Genomic DNA, 19,252 nt, shown 5'->3' with positions numbered 1-19,252 from the left:
TCTTCATCCCTTTATAATAAATACAATAGAATTTAATTAACCTGTTTGAAAGCTACGACGATTGCGCATACTCAACTTGAACCATAATGCCACCTGCTGGGATAACAAATAATGCTAAGCAAACGAATGTTTGCTTCTGAGAAACAAGCACAAACTCTTAGCCGTATGCGTAAGAGCTTAACATTCAAGCATGCTGGAGAATACTGTTTTCTAGACATGGCACCTATTATAGTACTTAATCTGGTGCACAAGACCCTGCACAAACCCTACTTTCGAGTGCTCAAACTTTTTTTTTTTTTTTTTGTGATAGCCTTTTTGGGTTTTCCCAAGTGCTTATGTATGGCAAGGACTCCTCTGCCTGCCTTTCATGAGTGTCTGACAGCATGGTTTGAAATAACTTCATACATACAATACATATATTATATATATATATATATATATATATATATATATATATATATATATATGTATATAGCCAGATGCCTTAATCCTGAAAAGGGTGACCACTAACAAATCATCTCCATGTCACCCTATACACCATTAGGTTGCCCTTTCCTGAACTCATACACCCCTCCGTCATAGATCTACTCACCCTATCTCTCGATCTTATCCTTGTTCTCCCTCTCCCTGCTCCTATTCTTCAAATACAAATGCTCTCTCTTAGTCAGTCTCTCACTCTCCATTTCTCCACATGACCAACCCATTTCAAAGTTCATTTCATTCATTGCCAGACGCCATGTATCCCAAACGGGGTGGTCAAGGGCTTAGAGTTAATTGTTTTACAGGGGGCACTAATCCTCCACCAACCCCACTTGACACGTAAGGAGAACGTTATGCCAACAGTATCTGGTGTTCCCAGGTGGTTACCCATCCAAGTACTAACCAGACTTCTAACAAACATGGAAACTATATCATATTATAATGTTTATAAAGGCTTCAACATGCTTGCATGCATTGGCCTTTGTCATCTAATGGAGAAAATAATACAATATTTTCTGGGAGCATGGGGTGATTCTTAAGTCCTTTAATGTCAACAGGGCTAGTGTTCGCTATTCTAGTAAAAAAGTACAAAATTTTCCATCTACCTATCTATTGCCAGATGCCTTAACCCGTGGACTGCTAGCCACAGCTCAAGCTGGATAGCGTCGCACTGCGACCCACAGCTCAGGCTGTGCTGGCCATGCATCACCACTAACTACTCAACCCATACTCAAACTTACGCGCGACGCTACACAAAGACGGAGAGAGAGAAATTTTTTTCTTTTCAGCAGATGATGTCCGGGATGTTTATCTTCAAGTTTATGATAAAAACAAATTTTTCTTTTTTTAAGTCATTTTTTCATCATTCCCCTACATAAATATACACATGGTCCTAAGCAAAGATGGAGAGAGAGTGTTTTCTTCTACCAGATGATGACCTGAATGTTTATCTTCAAGTTTATAATAAACAAAAACTAAAAAAATCTTCATTTTTTTTTTGCACCACAGGGTGGGATAAAAAAGGTAATTGCACAATCCACGGGTTAATCCAGTCAGGGGTGGCCACAAACAAATCATCTCGATGTCACGTCCCCTGCCATTTCACTGCCCTGCTCCCAGCTCACATCCCTCTCTCTCATATACCTCTCCACCCCATCTCATCCTTGGCCTACCCCTCCCTTTCCCCCCCTCCACCTTACTCATACACCCTCCTCATCAGTCTCTCACTCTCCATCTCCTCATGGCCTTACCAACTCAGTGTGTTTCTCCTAACACTTCCCATCACATCCACACCACAATGCTCCTTCACTTCCTCATTTGTCAGTCTGTCTCTCTATGTGACTCCACATGCTCCTCTCAAATGACTCATTTCCACTGCTTTCATTCTTGACTTGTGTCTATCCAACATGGTCCAAGCTTCACTTCTGTACATCACAGATGGTATCACAAAACTGTCATGCAATAAATTTTTCATTTCCATGCTCACTTCCCTGTTTATCACTGTTTTCAAAGAACCAGCAACCTTTCTTCTTTGTTGTAACCTTTGAAGCACTTCACCCTCTAAACTTCCATCCTTACCCATCCTACTACCCAAGTACTTAAACACACTCACATTTTCCATTCCCTCCTTATCCAGCCTTACTGTACATTCAGTGACTTTATTTCTCTCAAATACCATAACTTTACTCTTTCCTACATTCACCTTTTGATTCCATTTCTTACAAACTCTCCCTAACTCAACCACCAAGCCTTGCAGCTCCCCTTCATCTTCATTTAACAACACACTATCATCTTCAAACATCAGTACAGGGAGTTTCCACATACTGCCCTCTCTCATTAGGACCACTCCAACACCCACTGTCCTACCTTGTATCTATTTTATAACCCCATCCATATACAGATTGAACAACCATGGAGACATCCCTGTTTCAATCCAATCTTCAAACAGAAAAATTCAATCAGTTCACTGTCCACATGCACTACAGCCTTAGCACCCTCATACATATTCTTCACAGCATTCAACAACTTCCAATTACTTTATATATATATTATTTTATATATATATGATATATATTATAATATAATATATATATATATAAGATAGATAGATAGATGTAGATATATATACATAAAGTATTCTGAATACTTTCCACAGTCCTTGTCTGTCCACCCTGTCACATGCTTTCTCCAAATCCATGAAGGCCGCACACAACTTCTTTCCCTTCTCTAGAAGCTTTTCCACTAACGACCTAAGAATGAATATCTGATCTACACAACCTCTTTCCTTACTTAAACCTTCCTGTTCTTCTCCAACTAATCTCTCTGTTATTTCCCTAACTCTGTTAATAGGTATCCTACCATATACTTTTCCTATTACACTAAGAAGCCAAATGCCCCTATGATTCCCACACACTTCTTTTTCCCCTTTTCCTTTCTACAGAGGAATAATTATACCTGACGTCCAATCCTCTGGGACTTTACCTTTCTCCCAGGCCAATCAGCACATCTTCCACATATATTCTACTACAGTCTTTTCCCCCATGCTTTTCACAACACACTCCAGCAATTCCTGGGGCTTTCCCCATTTTGACATTCTTCATTGCTTCCACAACTTCCATCCTACTGATTTCTTCCTCTCTTCTCGCATCCCTCCATCTCCCAGCCATTTATACTCACATTACTTTCATTCTCTATGTTCAACAATTCCTTTAAGTGTTCTCAACATCTGCTCACTTTTTCTCCCTTCTCAACTAGTAGTCTACCATTTTTATCTTTCACTCACCGACTAACTTCTTTAACACCTTGTCTAACTCTCTTTACCTCTTTTCAGAGCATTTTTTTACATTCCCTCCACTTTATACTCACATTCCTTCCAAATTCCTCATCAACTCTCTTCTTACTCTCTCTTACTAATCTTTTCACCTCTATTTTCATACATACAGACATCATCTAATCCTGTGTTGTCCCATGTGGAATATAGAAGCCCAGGGCTTGGCAAGTCGGTCTTGACATTTACGATGAGAGTGACCAGCCTCACTCATCCCTGAGTGGCATTACATGAACAAAAAACCCAAACCATCCCTTGGATATAAACCGACACCGGTTCAATCTGACTGGAGTACCTTAATTACCCACTAAACCACCAGGTGCCATAAGTCGGTTATAAGGTTACCACTCAGTGTAGTAAATGGTTTCCTGGCGTACAGGAAACCATTGGCTTGTCACTCAGTGTAGTCACCAAATGATGGAAGGAAGAGGAAAGAATAAAGGCGAGAGAGACAGAAGAGGAAGCAAGGAAAGAAGAGAGGAAAGGGCAGTCATCCAGGAGCAGCATTACATCTAGTGAGTGGATGGTGAGCACCCCCACCTACCACCTCTCTTTTCCTCTGTGCCTATACCTCGTTCTTCCATCTCTCAACTTCCTCCACACTCGTTTCTCATCCACTCACTATATGCTTTCTTATTTTGTGCCAAAGTCTGTCTCACCTCTTCATTCCACCATGCTGTTCCTGGCACCCCCTTTCATCTTCTCTTCACCCCACACACAACCTCATATTCTGCACAGATTTCTTCTGGGAACATCTTGCACACACCTTCCACATCCCCCATCTGCTCCAAATCATATTTACCCAATCACTCCTCCATTTTCCTCTTATATTCTGCATTTTTTCCATCCTCTTGTAGCCTTTCCACCCTCCTTGTACGAACTACTTCCCCTGTCCTTCCCTTCTTCTATTCCTTCACTTCATTTGAACCTCAACTTTCACCACCACCAAGTGGTTGTCAGAAAGTCCACTGCCCCAGCCTCTAATGCATGTACTTACAGTATGAATAACATAGTTAATATATATTTTTTATTACATAAATAAATTAGCTTATAAACAATAACTGCATAAACAACAAAAATAATGGTACTATATTTCAACATACACCTATTGGGTATTAATACAACCAAATGTAGGGCATTATTCACTCTGGAAAAACACAGCTTTTGTCCCTTGAATGCAATGTTGTATTTGTTCCAGTTTATTCCTGTAACATCCAGGCATTTTTTTTTTTTTTTTTTTTTTTTTTTTTTTTTTTTACAATCACCATCAACCCTTCCCCCTTTATATTTAGTTTAACCAGATAAATAAGCTCCCAATAACAAGCCCCTCCATTAACCCCTTCATAATCTGATTTTTCTATGAGCAGAAGTGAAGGATCGTTGTGGTGTGGATGTGATAGGAAGGGTTAGGAGAAACACACTGAGGTGGTTTGGCCATGTGGACAGGATGGAGAGGGAGAGACTAATGAGGAGAGTGTATGTAAGTGAGGTGGAGGGGGGGAAAGGCAGGGGGAGGCGAAGGATGAGATGGAGGGATGGAGTGGAGAGGTATATGAGAGGGAGGTGTGAGCTGGGAGCAGGGCAGTGAAATGGCAGGGGACAGGGTAACATGGAGGCGATCTGTTTGTGGCCACCCATTATGGGATTAAGGTGTTTGGAGATAGATAGACAGATAGATAGAATTTATCCAGCTGGGGGTGGCAAGGTTCAAATTAAACATACATCATCGGACTGATGATGCAAAAGGTATAGTACAATACTGTAAACCATTCTGCATTACACAGTAGTCTATAACCAACAGACTGGAAGTAACTTAAACTGAATAATGTATTTAACACTCAGGTACCAATCACTCATTTACAACTGAATTATATCATCTGGCATTGACTGGAACTGAATGCTTGAGTTGTTCTGATCATCCGTGAGTTAGTGATGCAAGTATGAACTCTCAGGGTCCTAACACTCACTCTCAAATGAATGATTTTTTTTTTTTGACAATAGACAGAAAAACATATTAGGAGTCATCCCAACCATAAGCAAGGGTTAAAAAATTAATGTTAATCAGAGAATATGAGAAACTACTACTGTAATGCTGCCACACTTGTCACAGTTGTTGGGCATCATCATCATCATTATCCAGGCCTCTTTTCCTACATTCGGATGTGACGCAGGGGCCAGAGAACAAGAGAATACCAGACAGGAGGAGAATTACTCAAGTCGGCCCAATGAAATACAGAAGTCCATACTCTCCTACATTTACCATTCAAGCCCCTGGAATCCAGAGCAAATTTGCTGTACTTACATAAAACTTCACAGCACAGTATTTTCATGAGTCAGGGAGTCTGTCTGTCTGTCTGTTCATCAGTCTATCTATCTATCTATCTACCTATGTCTCACCAGACGTCTTGATCCCATAAGGGATGGTCACATATGAATCCCCTCCAAGTCACCCTGTTCACCACCAACAAACTATTGAACATTAACATACCAGCATATTGTGCTTCCCCATCTTTTATGTTGCTGAAACAATTTACACCACTGGTGTGAGCAACACAGATACTGCAGCTGATGAAAATATTACTAATGCATCATATATCAGCGGATGGAAAGAAGCAGATTATATAAACAAGGGAAGAGATCATGGGATGAAGAAAATCATGGAAGTTCAATACTGGTAGTGCTGTCTGAACTGTTCCTGTAATACATGAGAAATGAGATGGATATGGACCACTCCAGATTACAGACTTAATCAATAGTAAGGAATATCACTGGAGACAAATACACAAAGTGCAGATGTGCAACAGGTAAAAACATCTAAATATAAATAATAGGATCAATGTAATTAAACAAAAAAGGGCAAAAGAACACTGTGTTCCATGAAGTTAATTTTAAACTTAGCAGTGCATTCTTTAACAATATTACTAATAACTATGAAAAGCTGTTGTGCTGTGCTGTTAACTGCTATTACAACCAATGATACAGTACCTTTTCAGGTTTATGACAATAACTAACCAACTGACTACCACCAACCCTGGAAGGCAAAAGTAAATACAAGTGTGTATATATATATATATATATATATATATATATATATACACACACACACACACACACACGCAGGTTTAGGTAGGGCATTTTTTGTTTTTTCAGTGTTCTTTCTGCATGGTTTTCTTGGTGTTTGGCATTGCTTTGGATATTCCTTTGTGTGTTTTGATGTCTAAATATGCCTGAATGACCAGAAAACACTGCCAAATTAAGCATAAGTACTGTACAAGTAGGTTAGGTATAGGTTGGAGGCTGGGTATAAGTAGGGTCTGAGTATGGTAGGGGAATAGTGTTCATTATCCAGATGTTGCCACTACCCAGACATGTTTGGCTCTATTATTTCCAGCTAAATGAGGGATTACTGTACTTTAGTTAGTGAGTAGTCCAGTTCCATCAAAGGAAAACAAACTGACTAAAATTGTACATAAATACCATTCAAAATCCCGGAATTAATTTTAATGTGGCACATCTCGGGGCAATACTGTGAACAACGTTCCTTCTATGCTACATCAGCAAGAGGATTTAGTTGTACAGTATATTCATTTTACTGTAACTTGGCACAGATCTCTATTCTTATGCAGTACTGTATAGTGTATTTTATGGAGTTCAGTGACAGAATGACACAGTGTTATGTTATGGCTCTACATTCCATTGCATTTCTTTATGACAAGCATAAATTTCTAAGTGACAATCACTTGATACAAAATATTCAGGATGGATATATTGTAATTTTAGGCCAAGCTAGAGTAAAAAGGGCCACTGTGTGTCTGGTCAGGTCTTTTGATCCGCTATTAATACCATGTAATGCAGTACTACCTGCATCATGGTTGGGTCATGATGATTATTAAGAATCCCTACGTTTCAAGTGGGGTTGGTGGAGGATTAGTATCCCTCCCTGTAAAACAATTAACTCTAAGCCCTTGGCCACCTCGTTTGGGATACATGGCGTCTGGCAATGAATGAATGATGAAAAAACAAACACAGTCACCAAAGCAATATAAACATTAAGTATACTGTTGGAAGAACTAAGAATATAATACTGGAATGTTAGGCTTTATACTGTAAATGATGCAAAGTTAACAAAGTAAATCATGATCATCAACGAGAACATAAGATATAAATAGTTTATCTACAAAAACACATGATGTACAGAAATATCATCTTCAAAAGCATACAATATTAACACAAATATTTAAAAGGTACACAGTATAAACAAAACACCTGATTACAGAGCATGACACACTAAACGCCACCATCCACAAAGTCACACGTCATAAACACAATGATCTACAAAAGAAAGATGAAAATTGAAATAAACTAAACACAACTATATACAACACATGATATAAAACACAATTACCTATAAAAACACATGATAAAAACTAGGCAGCAAAACATCAACAGATCTCAAGTCTTTACACTAAATTTCCTAATACAACACTCATAAAAATATTTAAATACATACATACAGATAAGACAGGATTTAAAACTTCCATGGCTTTTAAATTAAACTGGGTGAATTAATCAGGGTAAGGGCACTCACCATCCACTCACTTGATGTAGTGTCTGCCCTATCCTCTCCTCCATCCTTCTCCTTCCATCCTCTTTTGTCTTTCCTCATGCTTCTGCCTATGGGTAACTTTACACTCCCCCTTCTGTCTTTCTTTCCTTCATTCTTTCCTCTTCCTTCCACCAGTGGGTGACTCTACACTAAGTGACAAGCCAAATGGTTTCCTGTACACCAGGAAACCATTTACTACGCTGGGTGATAACCATATAGCCAAATTTTGGAACCTGGTGGTTTAGTGGGTAATTATTGCGCTCCAGTCGGATTGAGCCAGTGAAGGTTATATCCAAGGGGTGGTTGGGGTTGATTGCTCATGTAATGCCACTCAGAGATGAGTGAGGCTGGTCACTCTCATCTTAAATGTCGAGACCAACTGCCTAGCCCCAGGCTCCTACGCTCCTCATGGGGCAATGTAGGATTGGATGATGGATGGATGAATGGATAAACATTTGTGGAAGGTGGGGGGCTCCCACCATCCACTCACTTGATGTACTGCTGCCTTGAGTGTCTGTCCTTTCCTCTCTTCCATCTTTCCACTTCTGTCTTTCTTTCCTTCATTCTTTCCTCTCTTCCACCCTTCCTCTTCTGTCTGTCTTTCCTTCATTTTTTCCTCTTTCTTCTGTCTATGGGTGACTTTACACTCCCACTTCTGTCTGTCTTTCCTTCATTCTTTCCTCTTCCTTCTGCCTATGGGTGACTGTACACTAAGTGATGAGCCAAATGGTTTCCTGTACACTAGGAAACCATTTACTATGCTGGGTGGTAACCATATAAATATAACATACGTGGTTTGGTGGGTAATTAAGGTGCTGCAATTGGGTTTAGCCTGTGTGGGTTTATATCCAAGGGGTGGTTGAGGTTTACTGCCCATGTAATGCCACTCAGGGATGAATGAGGTTGGTCAATCTCATCTTAAATGTCAGGACCAACCTTCCTAGCCCCGGGTTCCTATGCTCCTCTATGGGGTGACAGGATTGAATGATGGATGGATGGATATATAAACATGTACATGTATACATACAGTACATACATACACACACACACACACACACACACACACACACACACAATATATATATATATATATATATATATATATATATATACAGTATATATATCAGCAACTAAAAATACAAAAATTTCCAAAATATTCTCAGCAGTTAAAAAATGAAAAATCTATCTGACAGCAGCCCTCTTGTTATGGATTACGGAGAACTTTTCCTGCCTGCGGGCATCCTCTGTGGCTTTGCTGTAAGGGGAAAGAGAAAACACAAAAAGAGAAAGATTTGACATCATCATCATCATTATCATCATCAACATCATGACCTATTTTTTTTTCAGCTATGGATGAGGTTCAGTAATCACCATCACTGTCATCATCAAAATCAAGATTACTCTGACCCCTTTTCCCCATCTAAAGATGGGGTAAGATATGGTTCCAAAACCAGGGAATGGGAAAGTACAAAAGAGAGAAAAATATCAATAGAATAGAGTCCCAGTAGACATGGAAAGAGGCAACACAAAAGATGGAAGACTATCAAATCACCATCATCACCTAGACCTCTTTTCCCACCTATGGATGTGGTGTGGTAGGACCTAGAGAGTAAGAGAAACGAAACCTGATAGAACAAGAAAATACATCAGCCAAATTAATGGGTCACATTCACATTCACTGACCATTCAAGCCTCTGTATTTTAACTTTGTAAAATAAATATATCCATAAAATCTATCTATGGTACCTATCTATACCCAGACACCTTAATCCTGTTAGGGTTGACCACAAACAAATCACTTCCATATCGCCCTATTCTCTGCCATTAGGCTACCCTTACCCCAACTCATATCTCCTTCTCTCATATCTCTCCCCAGTCTCCATCTACCCCTCTCCATTCATATATCTCTCCATCCCTCCCCCTCCATCTCATCCTCAGTCTCCCCTCCCCTAGTAAATAAAATACTCTCATCAACTAAAAATTCTTGAATCTCCTATCTGACGGTGGCCATTTTGTCATGTGTTATGGAGAACTGTTCCCTTCTACGAGCATCCTCCTCCCTGGCCTTGCTGTACAGAAGCACTCCACCAATCACCACTGCGGTTCCGATGCCACTCCACAGTGTCACGGGGTTGCCAAACAGCAGCACGGAGAGCCAGATGAGGCAGGCACGTTTGGTTGTGTTGGCAACACTGCAAATACAGATTTTCATACTGGACATTCAAAGAAGAGTTCTAATGCTATTCACTGTTTCATATGTATCATCATCATCATCATCACTATCCACACCATTTTTCTCACCTAATGACGGGGAGAGGTAGGGTGCACAGAGTAAGAAAAATAATGACAGATGGGCAAACTGGGAAGACTGATATGTATTCCCAATTTTAATCCTATGTCAAAAGCATCCATAACATGCAGTATGGTAAACTATTTATTTTGATTTACCACATTTTAACTTTAGTGAACTCTTTGAGCTCACCAAACAAACTCCTCATACTGTACACACAAATATGCATACACACACATGTGCAAACACACACACACACACACACACACACACACACACACACACACACACACACACACACACACACACACACACACACACACACACACATGAATGAAAGAGGGCCAATGTGGTACCAATTTATAAGGGAGGGAACAAGGAAGAACCCCTGAATTATAGACCAGTGTCCCTGACCAGCTTGGTTGCAAAATTGTGCAAGTGAATCCTGAAAGACAGATGGCTACAATATCTGGAGGAGATGGACATTTTGGGAGAAAGTCAGTTTGGATTCAGAAGTTGAAGGTCATGTATTTCCAACTTGTTGAGCTTCTACTCTAGGGTGATTCACATGCTATAAGAGAGAGACAGATGAGTGGTCTGTGTGTTCAGTATTTATATCTGGAGAAAGCCTTTGATAAGGTACCCCACAATTGACTAATGTGGAAATTGGAACAAATAGGAGGACTGAAGGGAAGCCTCTTGGAGATGATGAAAGACTACTTGAGAGACAGGCAAATGACGACAGTACTAAAGGGCAGGATATCTGGATGGAACGAAGTAACAAGTGGAGTCCCACAGGGCTCAGAGTCATCACCTGCAATGTTCCTGATTTACATAAACAATGTGGTAGATGGAATGAACAGTTATGCAAGTCTGTTTGCTGACAATGCAAAGATCATGAGGATAGTAGAAGTTGAAGAGGACTATAAAATGCTGGAGGAGGACCTGGATAGGACTGATGAGTGGAGCCAGATGTGGGAAATGAAATTCAAAGCAAAAAAAATGTAAAATATTGGAAATGGATAAAAGTACAGTGGAGTTTCTTTTGTCCGAAAACTATGGAACTTTCAAAGTTTCATTTAACCGATTTTTTCGGATAAAAGATACTGTAATAATATGTAGGATACAAAGGAACAGTATGGTACTCATCCATCACCCATTTCTGGCGACGTCTAGCCCACCACCACCACCGGCACCCCAAAAGCCACTCAACCATCACCAAAACACTTAATACACTGTAGTAACTACTTATGTAACTGCACTTTTGTAACTGCAGTAGAAACTGTCAACTTAAATAAATCTTCACTCAAATAAACTTAAATAAACTTTCACTAAAACAATTAAGTAATTCACTGGCGCAACCAACGCTCGCTCTAGTGACTAGTGGAGCAACCGTAAACTAACGCTAGTGGTGCGAAACAAGCCCGCCGCATTTGAATTCTGGGATAGATTTCAGATTTTTGCGGTTAATCGAAATGAGAACGTTTTACTAAAACTTATGGTTAATGGCATATTAAGGTTAAAAGAATTTCGGATAAAAGAGACTCCACTGTACCAAGAAACCATCACTGAATTATTTGATGGGTAATGAACCAATCACAAAAGCGAGAGAGGAGAAGGACTTGAGAGTGCTGGTCCAGGATAATTTGTCACCCAAAAAACACATTAACAAGATAGTTACAGAGGCATATAATCTCTTGACTAACATAGAGTCGCATTTCATTACATGGATAAGGAGATGAGGAAAAAACTGATGGTGGCCATGATCTGCCTCAGGTTGGAATATGCGGCAGTAGGCGGTCCCTACTCAAAAGAAAGGTATAAATAAACAAGACTGAGAGAATACAAAGACCAGCAACTAAGATGGTCCCTAGCCTGGCAGATCTGTTGTACAGAGAAAGGCTGGAAAAGCTAGATCTGGCTACCTTAGAAAGAAAGGAGAGAGAGGGGCAACATGATTGCAGTGTTCAGGGCCATGATGGAAGCAAAAAAACTGACAGAGAAGATCTGCTTGTATGGAATGGGAAAGTAACAAGAGGACACGGAATGAAACTGAAAAAGCCAAGTTGCCTGAAGGATATCACAAAATACAGTTTTCCATATAGATGCACAGACCTGTGGAATAGCCTGGACAAAGAGATCATCCAGTCTAAAAACTTAAATGAGTTCAAAGCAAAATTTGACTTATTGAGAAACAGGCGAGACCCCACAAGCATAGCTCATTTCCTGTATATCACAACTAGGTATATACAACTAGGTAAACACACACACACACACACACACACACACACACACAAAATACTAAAACAAACATATGTGGTGCATGAACAAAATCCTCAGGAGATGGCAAGAATAACAGGAAAAAGACAACACCCAGATTCAACTCATTAATGATACATCTTACATTAATGCACAAGGAAAATAAAATAAGAAAGACATCACCCAGTACAGTGTACATTATCTTATACCGAGGCACAAAGGCAAAACCAAACCAAAATATGATTCCAAATCTCACCTGTAAGTGATGGGACTAACATAGGACATCAGCACATATGCAGTGATTGTCTGTCCATGAAAGGAGATCCCATCCAGGACCATTGCGAAGAGCAGGTTTTTGTCCAACTGGGCACTGAGTTTAGTAAAATCAACAAAGAAGTACCATGTGGGAAGTTGTAGGGACACTGCAGCTAAGTTGGGGTAGAACTGTAACTCTGCTGGGCTGTTTGGGAAAGCAGGAGGCTTTGTTGTATTATAAGGCAATGTCAAGAGTAAAATACAGAGAATAGAAAACATGACTGACTAGGAGAGTAAGAGAAGGTCAAGAAAGAGAGGGTAATGGGGAATCTGAGGATGAGATGGAGGGATAGGATGGACAGTTACCTTTGTATGAAAGAAAGTGCCGTGAATTGGAAGGAGGGCAAGCTGCAGATAAAACAGGGCAATATGGAGGCGATTCATCAGTGGCAACCTCTTCAAGCATTAAGGCATGTTGCTATAGAGAGATAAGTACCAAGAAAAAATATCATGGGTAGTAATAAAGCCACTGCCACCACATTATGACAGAACTGTAACTCTGCCAGGATGCTGGAAAAACTAGAGGCATGTGCTTGTAGGGTCCTTTGTTTTCTTGGAGAATGTTATGTATCTGTTCTGAAGTGTAGGGCGTTATGTCATTCCTTCCCCGAAGAAAGATGTATACTTAAATCTCACTTCTGATCATGTAAACATATCTCCTAAAACCGTTTTGAGTTTGAGGAAGTGTAATAAATTAAAGTACAGGTAGCATTACTGGTGGGTGGTGGTGACCATCATCCACTCACTTGATGTAGTGCTGCCTACTTCTTGCTTAGCCTTTATCATTCTTTTTCTGTGCCTGCCCTCCTCTCTTCCTATTTCTCCCATCTTCCTGTCACTTCTTATTGCTTTTCTTTCCTTTACAGGTGGCTTTACATTGAATGACAAGCCAAATGGTTTCCTGTAAGCCAAGAAACCATTTACAATGCTGGGTGGTAACTATATAACCAAACTATACGTGCTCCCTACATGTCAACAAGTGGGTTGGTGGAGGGTTAGTGCTCCTCCCCGTAAAACAAATAACTCAAAGTCAAATGGCCACCCCTTACGGGATTATGGCATCTGGCAATAGACTGAAGGATAGATAGATAGATATTTTACAACTCTCTGATTATTTTATTCAGTTTTGGATTAACTCTTTCAATTGGAGGACATAGATATTAATTTAATAACCCTCCAAAATGACATACCTTTCATAACATAAATAACACCACAAGCAGCAGCAAGAATAAACATAAAAGAATATCACCAGAATTCTGCAGGATGACAAATGAAGGATTAAAAAAAGAAAGAAAGAAAAAAAAACATATCTTAATAATGATGGCTGACCTTTTGTTTCATACCAATACCAGTTCTGAAAAATTTACTAGCACTCAGTACCTAAAAATACTAACGTGCCTATGCAGAGCGGTACTGCATCACAACAACGGCACTTACTAAACCCTGACGTCCTCCATCACAGCACCATCAACAGTATCATAAGTTATCATGAAAACAAAAGTTAGAAAAGTTAGAAATACTGTACAGGGTTGTCAATATAGTACATAACAAATCACAGCATTTCTCCTGGTTTGTGAGGATAGCTAAGTTTGTTGGTGTGAGGAGTGCAGATATTTTGCTTGCTTCATGAAACTTCTAGTCACCTATGCAATCAGTACATGTGCAGTATAAAAGCAGACTCTATAAAGTGCGGAAAAGGTGGTGAGAAGTAGATAACGACGCAGGCCAGACACTGGCAACAGTTACTACACACGAGAACTAGGCTGCATCATACATGGTGGTCAATATATAATGCTCCTCTTCCATTCCCCATGGCAATGTAAGGGATGGCTCAGTAGCTAAGTGTTGTCAGTGTCCACCCTGCATCATTTACTCATTTCTACTCCCACTGCCACACCCACACCCACACCAGCAAACTGAGCTCCCCCAACAGTACATAAATAAGATACCTCCAACTGAGTTTCTGGTGGAGTGCTATTTAAGGACCATAACCTGTAACTTCATGCCAACTTACCTATAAATGTAGGAGCGACTGGAAAGCAGACTCTTGGACACCACACTCTGCACACACTCACACAGGTTGGTGGAGAGGGCACACAGAAAACCTATGCTGCTGAAGGATAGTTCATTGGATGAACACAAAGCAAGGCCTGCCATTACAGGAATCAGTGACACAAACACGAACACTCCAGTCCGTTCACCTGTTGGGAAAAAAAAAAAAGGAGAGGGGGAATCAGCAACATGAATATAAACACTCCATTTCTTTTATCTGTTTAATAAGGAAATTAATAACGCACTCTCTGTGACATAAATACAAACACCAGCATTCATTCATCTGTTTGAAAAGAGCACAAATAAACAAATCTGCAATGTAAATACAAACTCTCCATTCCAAAATAAATACAATCTGCACATACACACTAAAACAACTATCAGTCAGTCCCATATTTTCAGCCTGTAGCCAACCAGGTTTACATCCAGACAAACCTAAGGCCACAGCTACTACTACTAATACTAGACTTACCTAGAACCAACCATGCCATGAGTACAATGAAGCACAGTGCCAAGTTCTTGACTGTCTCTGTAAAGCTCACGGCCACAAAATACAAGAAAATAACTAAACTGATAAAGTACACTAAAATACTGAAGTGCAATATGTAAATCTATGTGAATGAGAGTATATCTATCTATCTATCTATTGCCAGACGCCTCAATCCCGTTCGGGGTGGCCACGAACAAATCGCCTCCACGTCGCCCTGTCCCCCGCCATTTCACTGCCCCGCTCCCAACTCACACACCCCTCTCTCATATACCTCTCCACCCCATCTCTCCATCTCATCCTCGGCCTCCCCCTCCCTCTTCCCCCTTCCACCTCACACATACACTCTCTTCGTCAGTCTTTCACTCTCCATCCTCTCCACATGGCCAAACCACCTCAGTGTATTCCTCCTAAAGCTTCCTATCGCATCCACATTCACACCACAACGCTCCTTTATATCCTCATTTGTCAGCCTGTCTCTCCATGAACGTGTAGTTTATTTAAATGGGCAGACGTTTGCTAGTTCTTCTATCGCTTTTTTTTTTTCTCTCGCTCCTTGACTCCTACTTCACCCCATCCTTCTGTGGGAAAAGAGGTTTGTATGATAATGATGATGATGATGATAATAAAGTAATATGCAGAACTATAACTTAAGGAACAGGTGCTAGAGAGCTTTCTAAACTGACAAAAATACAGCTCTATGACTCACCTAGAACCAACCATGCAATGAGCACAGTGAATAGTGGTGCTGAGCTCTTGACTGTCTCAGCAAAGCTTACAGCCACAAAGTATATTGCCACTAACCCAAACATTATAGTTCCCAGCCTGCAAGAACAAGAAGTGAGTACAGTTAACCCTATGAGCCCGAGGCTGTACAGTCAACATAAAAGTAGTCAACCCTCCTACTTCTTTCTCCACGGACTTTGAAAATCGGTGTGGTGAATCTGCAGCTACCCACAGTGATGACATTGATCTATGGTCAAAGAAAGTCATCCGGAGAAAGTCATCTGTGTTGGGTACTGCTGATTCACCACACTAATTTTCAAAGCCTGTGGGGGCAACAGGACTTTTGATGCTGGCTATATTATTCCTCTCATTCATCCCATCAGTACTGGAGTGTGGGGACCCAGGAGTAGGCTAATTAGTTCTGACATCTGAGACAAGAATGACCAACTGCTTGCCCACGAGTGGTATTAAATCATCAATGAACACCAACCAGCCCTTGGACGTATCACTCGTGGGACACACAGGGATGGGACACCTTAACCTACTGTCAATCTATCTATCTATTGCAGTTGGGTAATGGGACTAAAGCACTATAGCAACAAACAACTCAAAGGTCCTTCTTCAATACAGCTGCATACATCTGAGAACTCAAATGTGATATTCATCAGTATGAATAATAACAAGAAAACATAGAGACTCACTGAAGGAGGCCAAGTATAAACATATTCTTTGCAAAGTTATCCGGCTGGCGCTGGCCAGTGACGGGCTGGTAGGTGCCAAGAGGGAAACGCATCTGTGCCAGTCCACAGCACATGGTTATGAACATCTGCATCCCACCTGCATGTGTGTACAAAGACAATTAACATCCTTTGACAAATGAGGTTAGGTTAGGTTAGATTATAATAGATTACTGTAGGCCAGGTTAGGATAAATTTGGTTAGACTAGGTTATACTAGATTATTCATACCAGTCCACAGCAAATGGTAATGAACATCTGCATCCCCTCTGTGTGTGTGTGTGTGTGTGTGTGTGTGTGTGTGTGTGTGTGTGTGTGTGTGTGTGTCCAAGGAGATAATTACCACCCTTCATTATAACAGGTTTTTCCTATCCCTGCTAAAATCATCTGGGATCTGGCACGAACAGAATATAAAAAGACTTCAGTATTAATAAAAAGTAGTAAGTTGGCCTACTGAAGTACCATTACTAACTGTTAGGCTATTTAGTCAGTTGCCTGGGCACTGGAGAGGGACACCTTCACACGGTGGCACTTACATAACTGTGCACTGTTGCTGCCCAGATATGCAAATATCCTTCACCTCTCTCCCTATTCCTTGAAAGGAGGATGGTGAACTGCAGGAAAGGAGCAACTTCAACCCGCAGGTCACTGAGCTCATATTCATATGAAACTGGGGTTACATATGCTACGACTGCCAGTCACCCTTAAATTGCCTTAACAAGCTGTATGGAAATAGCCGTAATATTTTGGAGCACATCCCCAGCATGTAACAAGGGCTTACTGTATTGCTCAGTGGAATATTTAGATATTCCCTCATATACTTGTGATTTTATTCAAATTATGCAATGTAAAAAAAAAAGGGTGAGGGAGGTACAAAGTTCACGTAATATTCCCACACTTTACCTAATCACCATCCTCTGCCAGATAAAATTCCTCAACTGAGAGAGGTCTGGTTTGTTTCTCAGTGCAATGATGACTGACTCTGACATGATGCATCAAGGAGGAAAGTAATGGACATGGCCTACAGTGTGAGGTACCAGCAGCAGCAGCAGGCTACACACAGCAGACTACTGTCCCTCACTGTATATTGTTGTTGTTGTCCCAGGTTCATCCGAATGTGAACCCGGTGACTGCAGGCTGAAGCTGATCATCCTCCTTTCATGAGACAGGGATGTTTGTTGAACCAGGCATCGGAATTGTGTGGCCAGCACCTACATAGCTAGATAGGACACCACTGATAGGTAGACAAACTCTCCCCCTCTTACTGACTCCTTTCAACCTCTGTCTCTTCACCGCACTGTTGCATCTTTATCTCTTTTCTATCGCTACTTCAATGGTCACTGTTCCTCCGAACTGTCTGCATGCATTCCTCCACCTCTACGTCGGGCGAGTAGTACCCATCTAGCAGCAAACTCTCACCCCTTTTCTGTCCAACTCTCTAATGCAAGAGTTAACCGTTACTCCCAGTCCTTCATTTATGCAACAGATCAACTCTGGAACTGTCTCCCTCTGTCTGTATTTCCTGCTTCCTATGATCTCCAGTCTTTCAAATGCAGTTTGTCCAGGCATCTTGAAATGAATGGATCTTGAATTTGGCTCTCTCTTGCATTTTGTTTTTCTCTTGGAAGGAACAGTTTTGCGGGCACATTGCCTTTGGTTCCTTCTTCCTCACATAAAAAAAAAAATAATAATAATAGAGACATACAGACAGACAGACACACACATGTATAAAGATACACAGATATTATAGCTCCAAACTAAGCACTGAAACAAATGAAGGACAGTACTCACAAAGCACATGAGGATCAGCCTTCTGGTACGAGAGGATGTACTTGTTGAGGAATAATGTGACTCCACTGAACACATACCAGAGGGCCAGAAATGTCAACGCTCGGGGATGCTGCAGCCCAATATTTCTTGGTCGCCCATCTTCCTTGTTTGAGACTAGTGTTTCATTATCACCTTCCTCCATTAGGTTGGCCTGGGAGTATTAAAAAAAAAATAATAATAATAATTAATTAACCTGGCTTCCCTCAGTTTTACTCTCTGATTGCTGAAGTACAGTATAGTTTTACAGATATAGCATACAGTGCATTAATGAATTACCCAGGCTAAATAGTCCTATACAGTACTACAATTCAGCATTAACCTTCAACAATGCTGAGATGTATTGGCTGTGTGGAGATCATGGAAAGTGGGACAGACTGACTAGGAGAGTGTATGTGATGAGATGGAGGGGAAAGTGGGGAGGGGGGAAGACTGATGATAAGACAGAGAGATGGGGTGGAGAAGTATATGAGAGATGGCTGTAGCCTATATGAACTGAAGAAAGGGCAGCCTGATGGCAGAGGACAGGGTGACATGGAGGCAGTTCATTTTTGGCTAACCCTTGCAGGATTAAGGCATCTGGTGACAGACAGACAGATAAATCACTCATTACTATAATGGTACAAGGGTAAAATATGCAAACACTA

At 40.7% G+C, this 19,252-nt stretch overlaps 1 protein-coding gene across 1 annotated transcript; it reads right to left on the bottom strand.

Annotated features, from left to right (window-relative positions):
- Window positions 1–9,906: 9,906 nt before the first annotated feature.
- Window positions 9,907–18,750, bottom strand: LOC145403191 (solute carrier family 35 member E2A-like). Its single transcript, XM_080275037.1, has 6 exons — window positions 18,570–18,750; window positions 16,744–16,879; window positions 16,026–16,141; window positions 14,792–14,978; window positions 12,719–12,922; window positions 9,907–10,105 (listed from the first exon to the last, which is right to left on the bottom strand). The coding sequence occupies exons 1-6, from the start codon at window positions 18,748–18,750 to the stop codon at window positions 9,907–9,909; spliced, it is 1,023 nt and encodes a 340-aa protein (XP_080131163.1).
- Window positions 18,751–19,252: the final 502 nt, after the last annotated feature.

The sequence above is a fragment of the Coenobita brevimanus genome, chromosome 1 (genome assembly GCF_032717465.1).
Source record: "Coenobita brevimanus isolate Jiangsu-jjx chromosome 1, ASM3271746v2, whole genome shotgun sequence".
Classification (NCBI taxonomy): Eukaryota; Metazoa; Arthropoda; class Malacostraca; order Decapoda; family Coenobitidae; genus Coenobita; species Coenobita brevimanus.
The sequence above is the reverse complement of the archived record's forward strand: the minus strand, read 5'-3'. Positions and strand labels throughout refer to the sequence as shown.

Excerpts from the sequence above, each read along its gene's own strand:
- LOC145403191 (XM_080275037.1), bottom strand. The coding sequence starts at position 18,750 with ATGGAGGAAGGTGATAATGAAACACTAGTCTCAAACAAGGAAGATGGG. Across the intron at positions 16,880-18,569 it reads GGCTGATCCTCATGTGCTTT|GTGGGATGCAGATGTTCATA; the intron begins GTGAGTACTGTC and ends ACACACATGCAG. Across the intron at positions 14,979-16,025 it reads CATTGCATGGTTGGTTCTAG|GTGAACGGACTGGAGTGTTC; the intron begins GTGAGTCATAGA and ends TTTTCCCAACAG.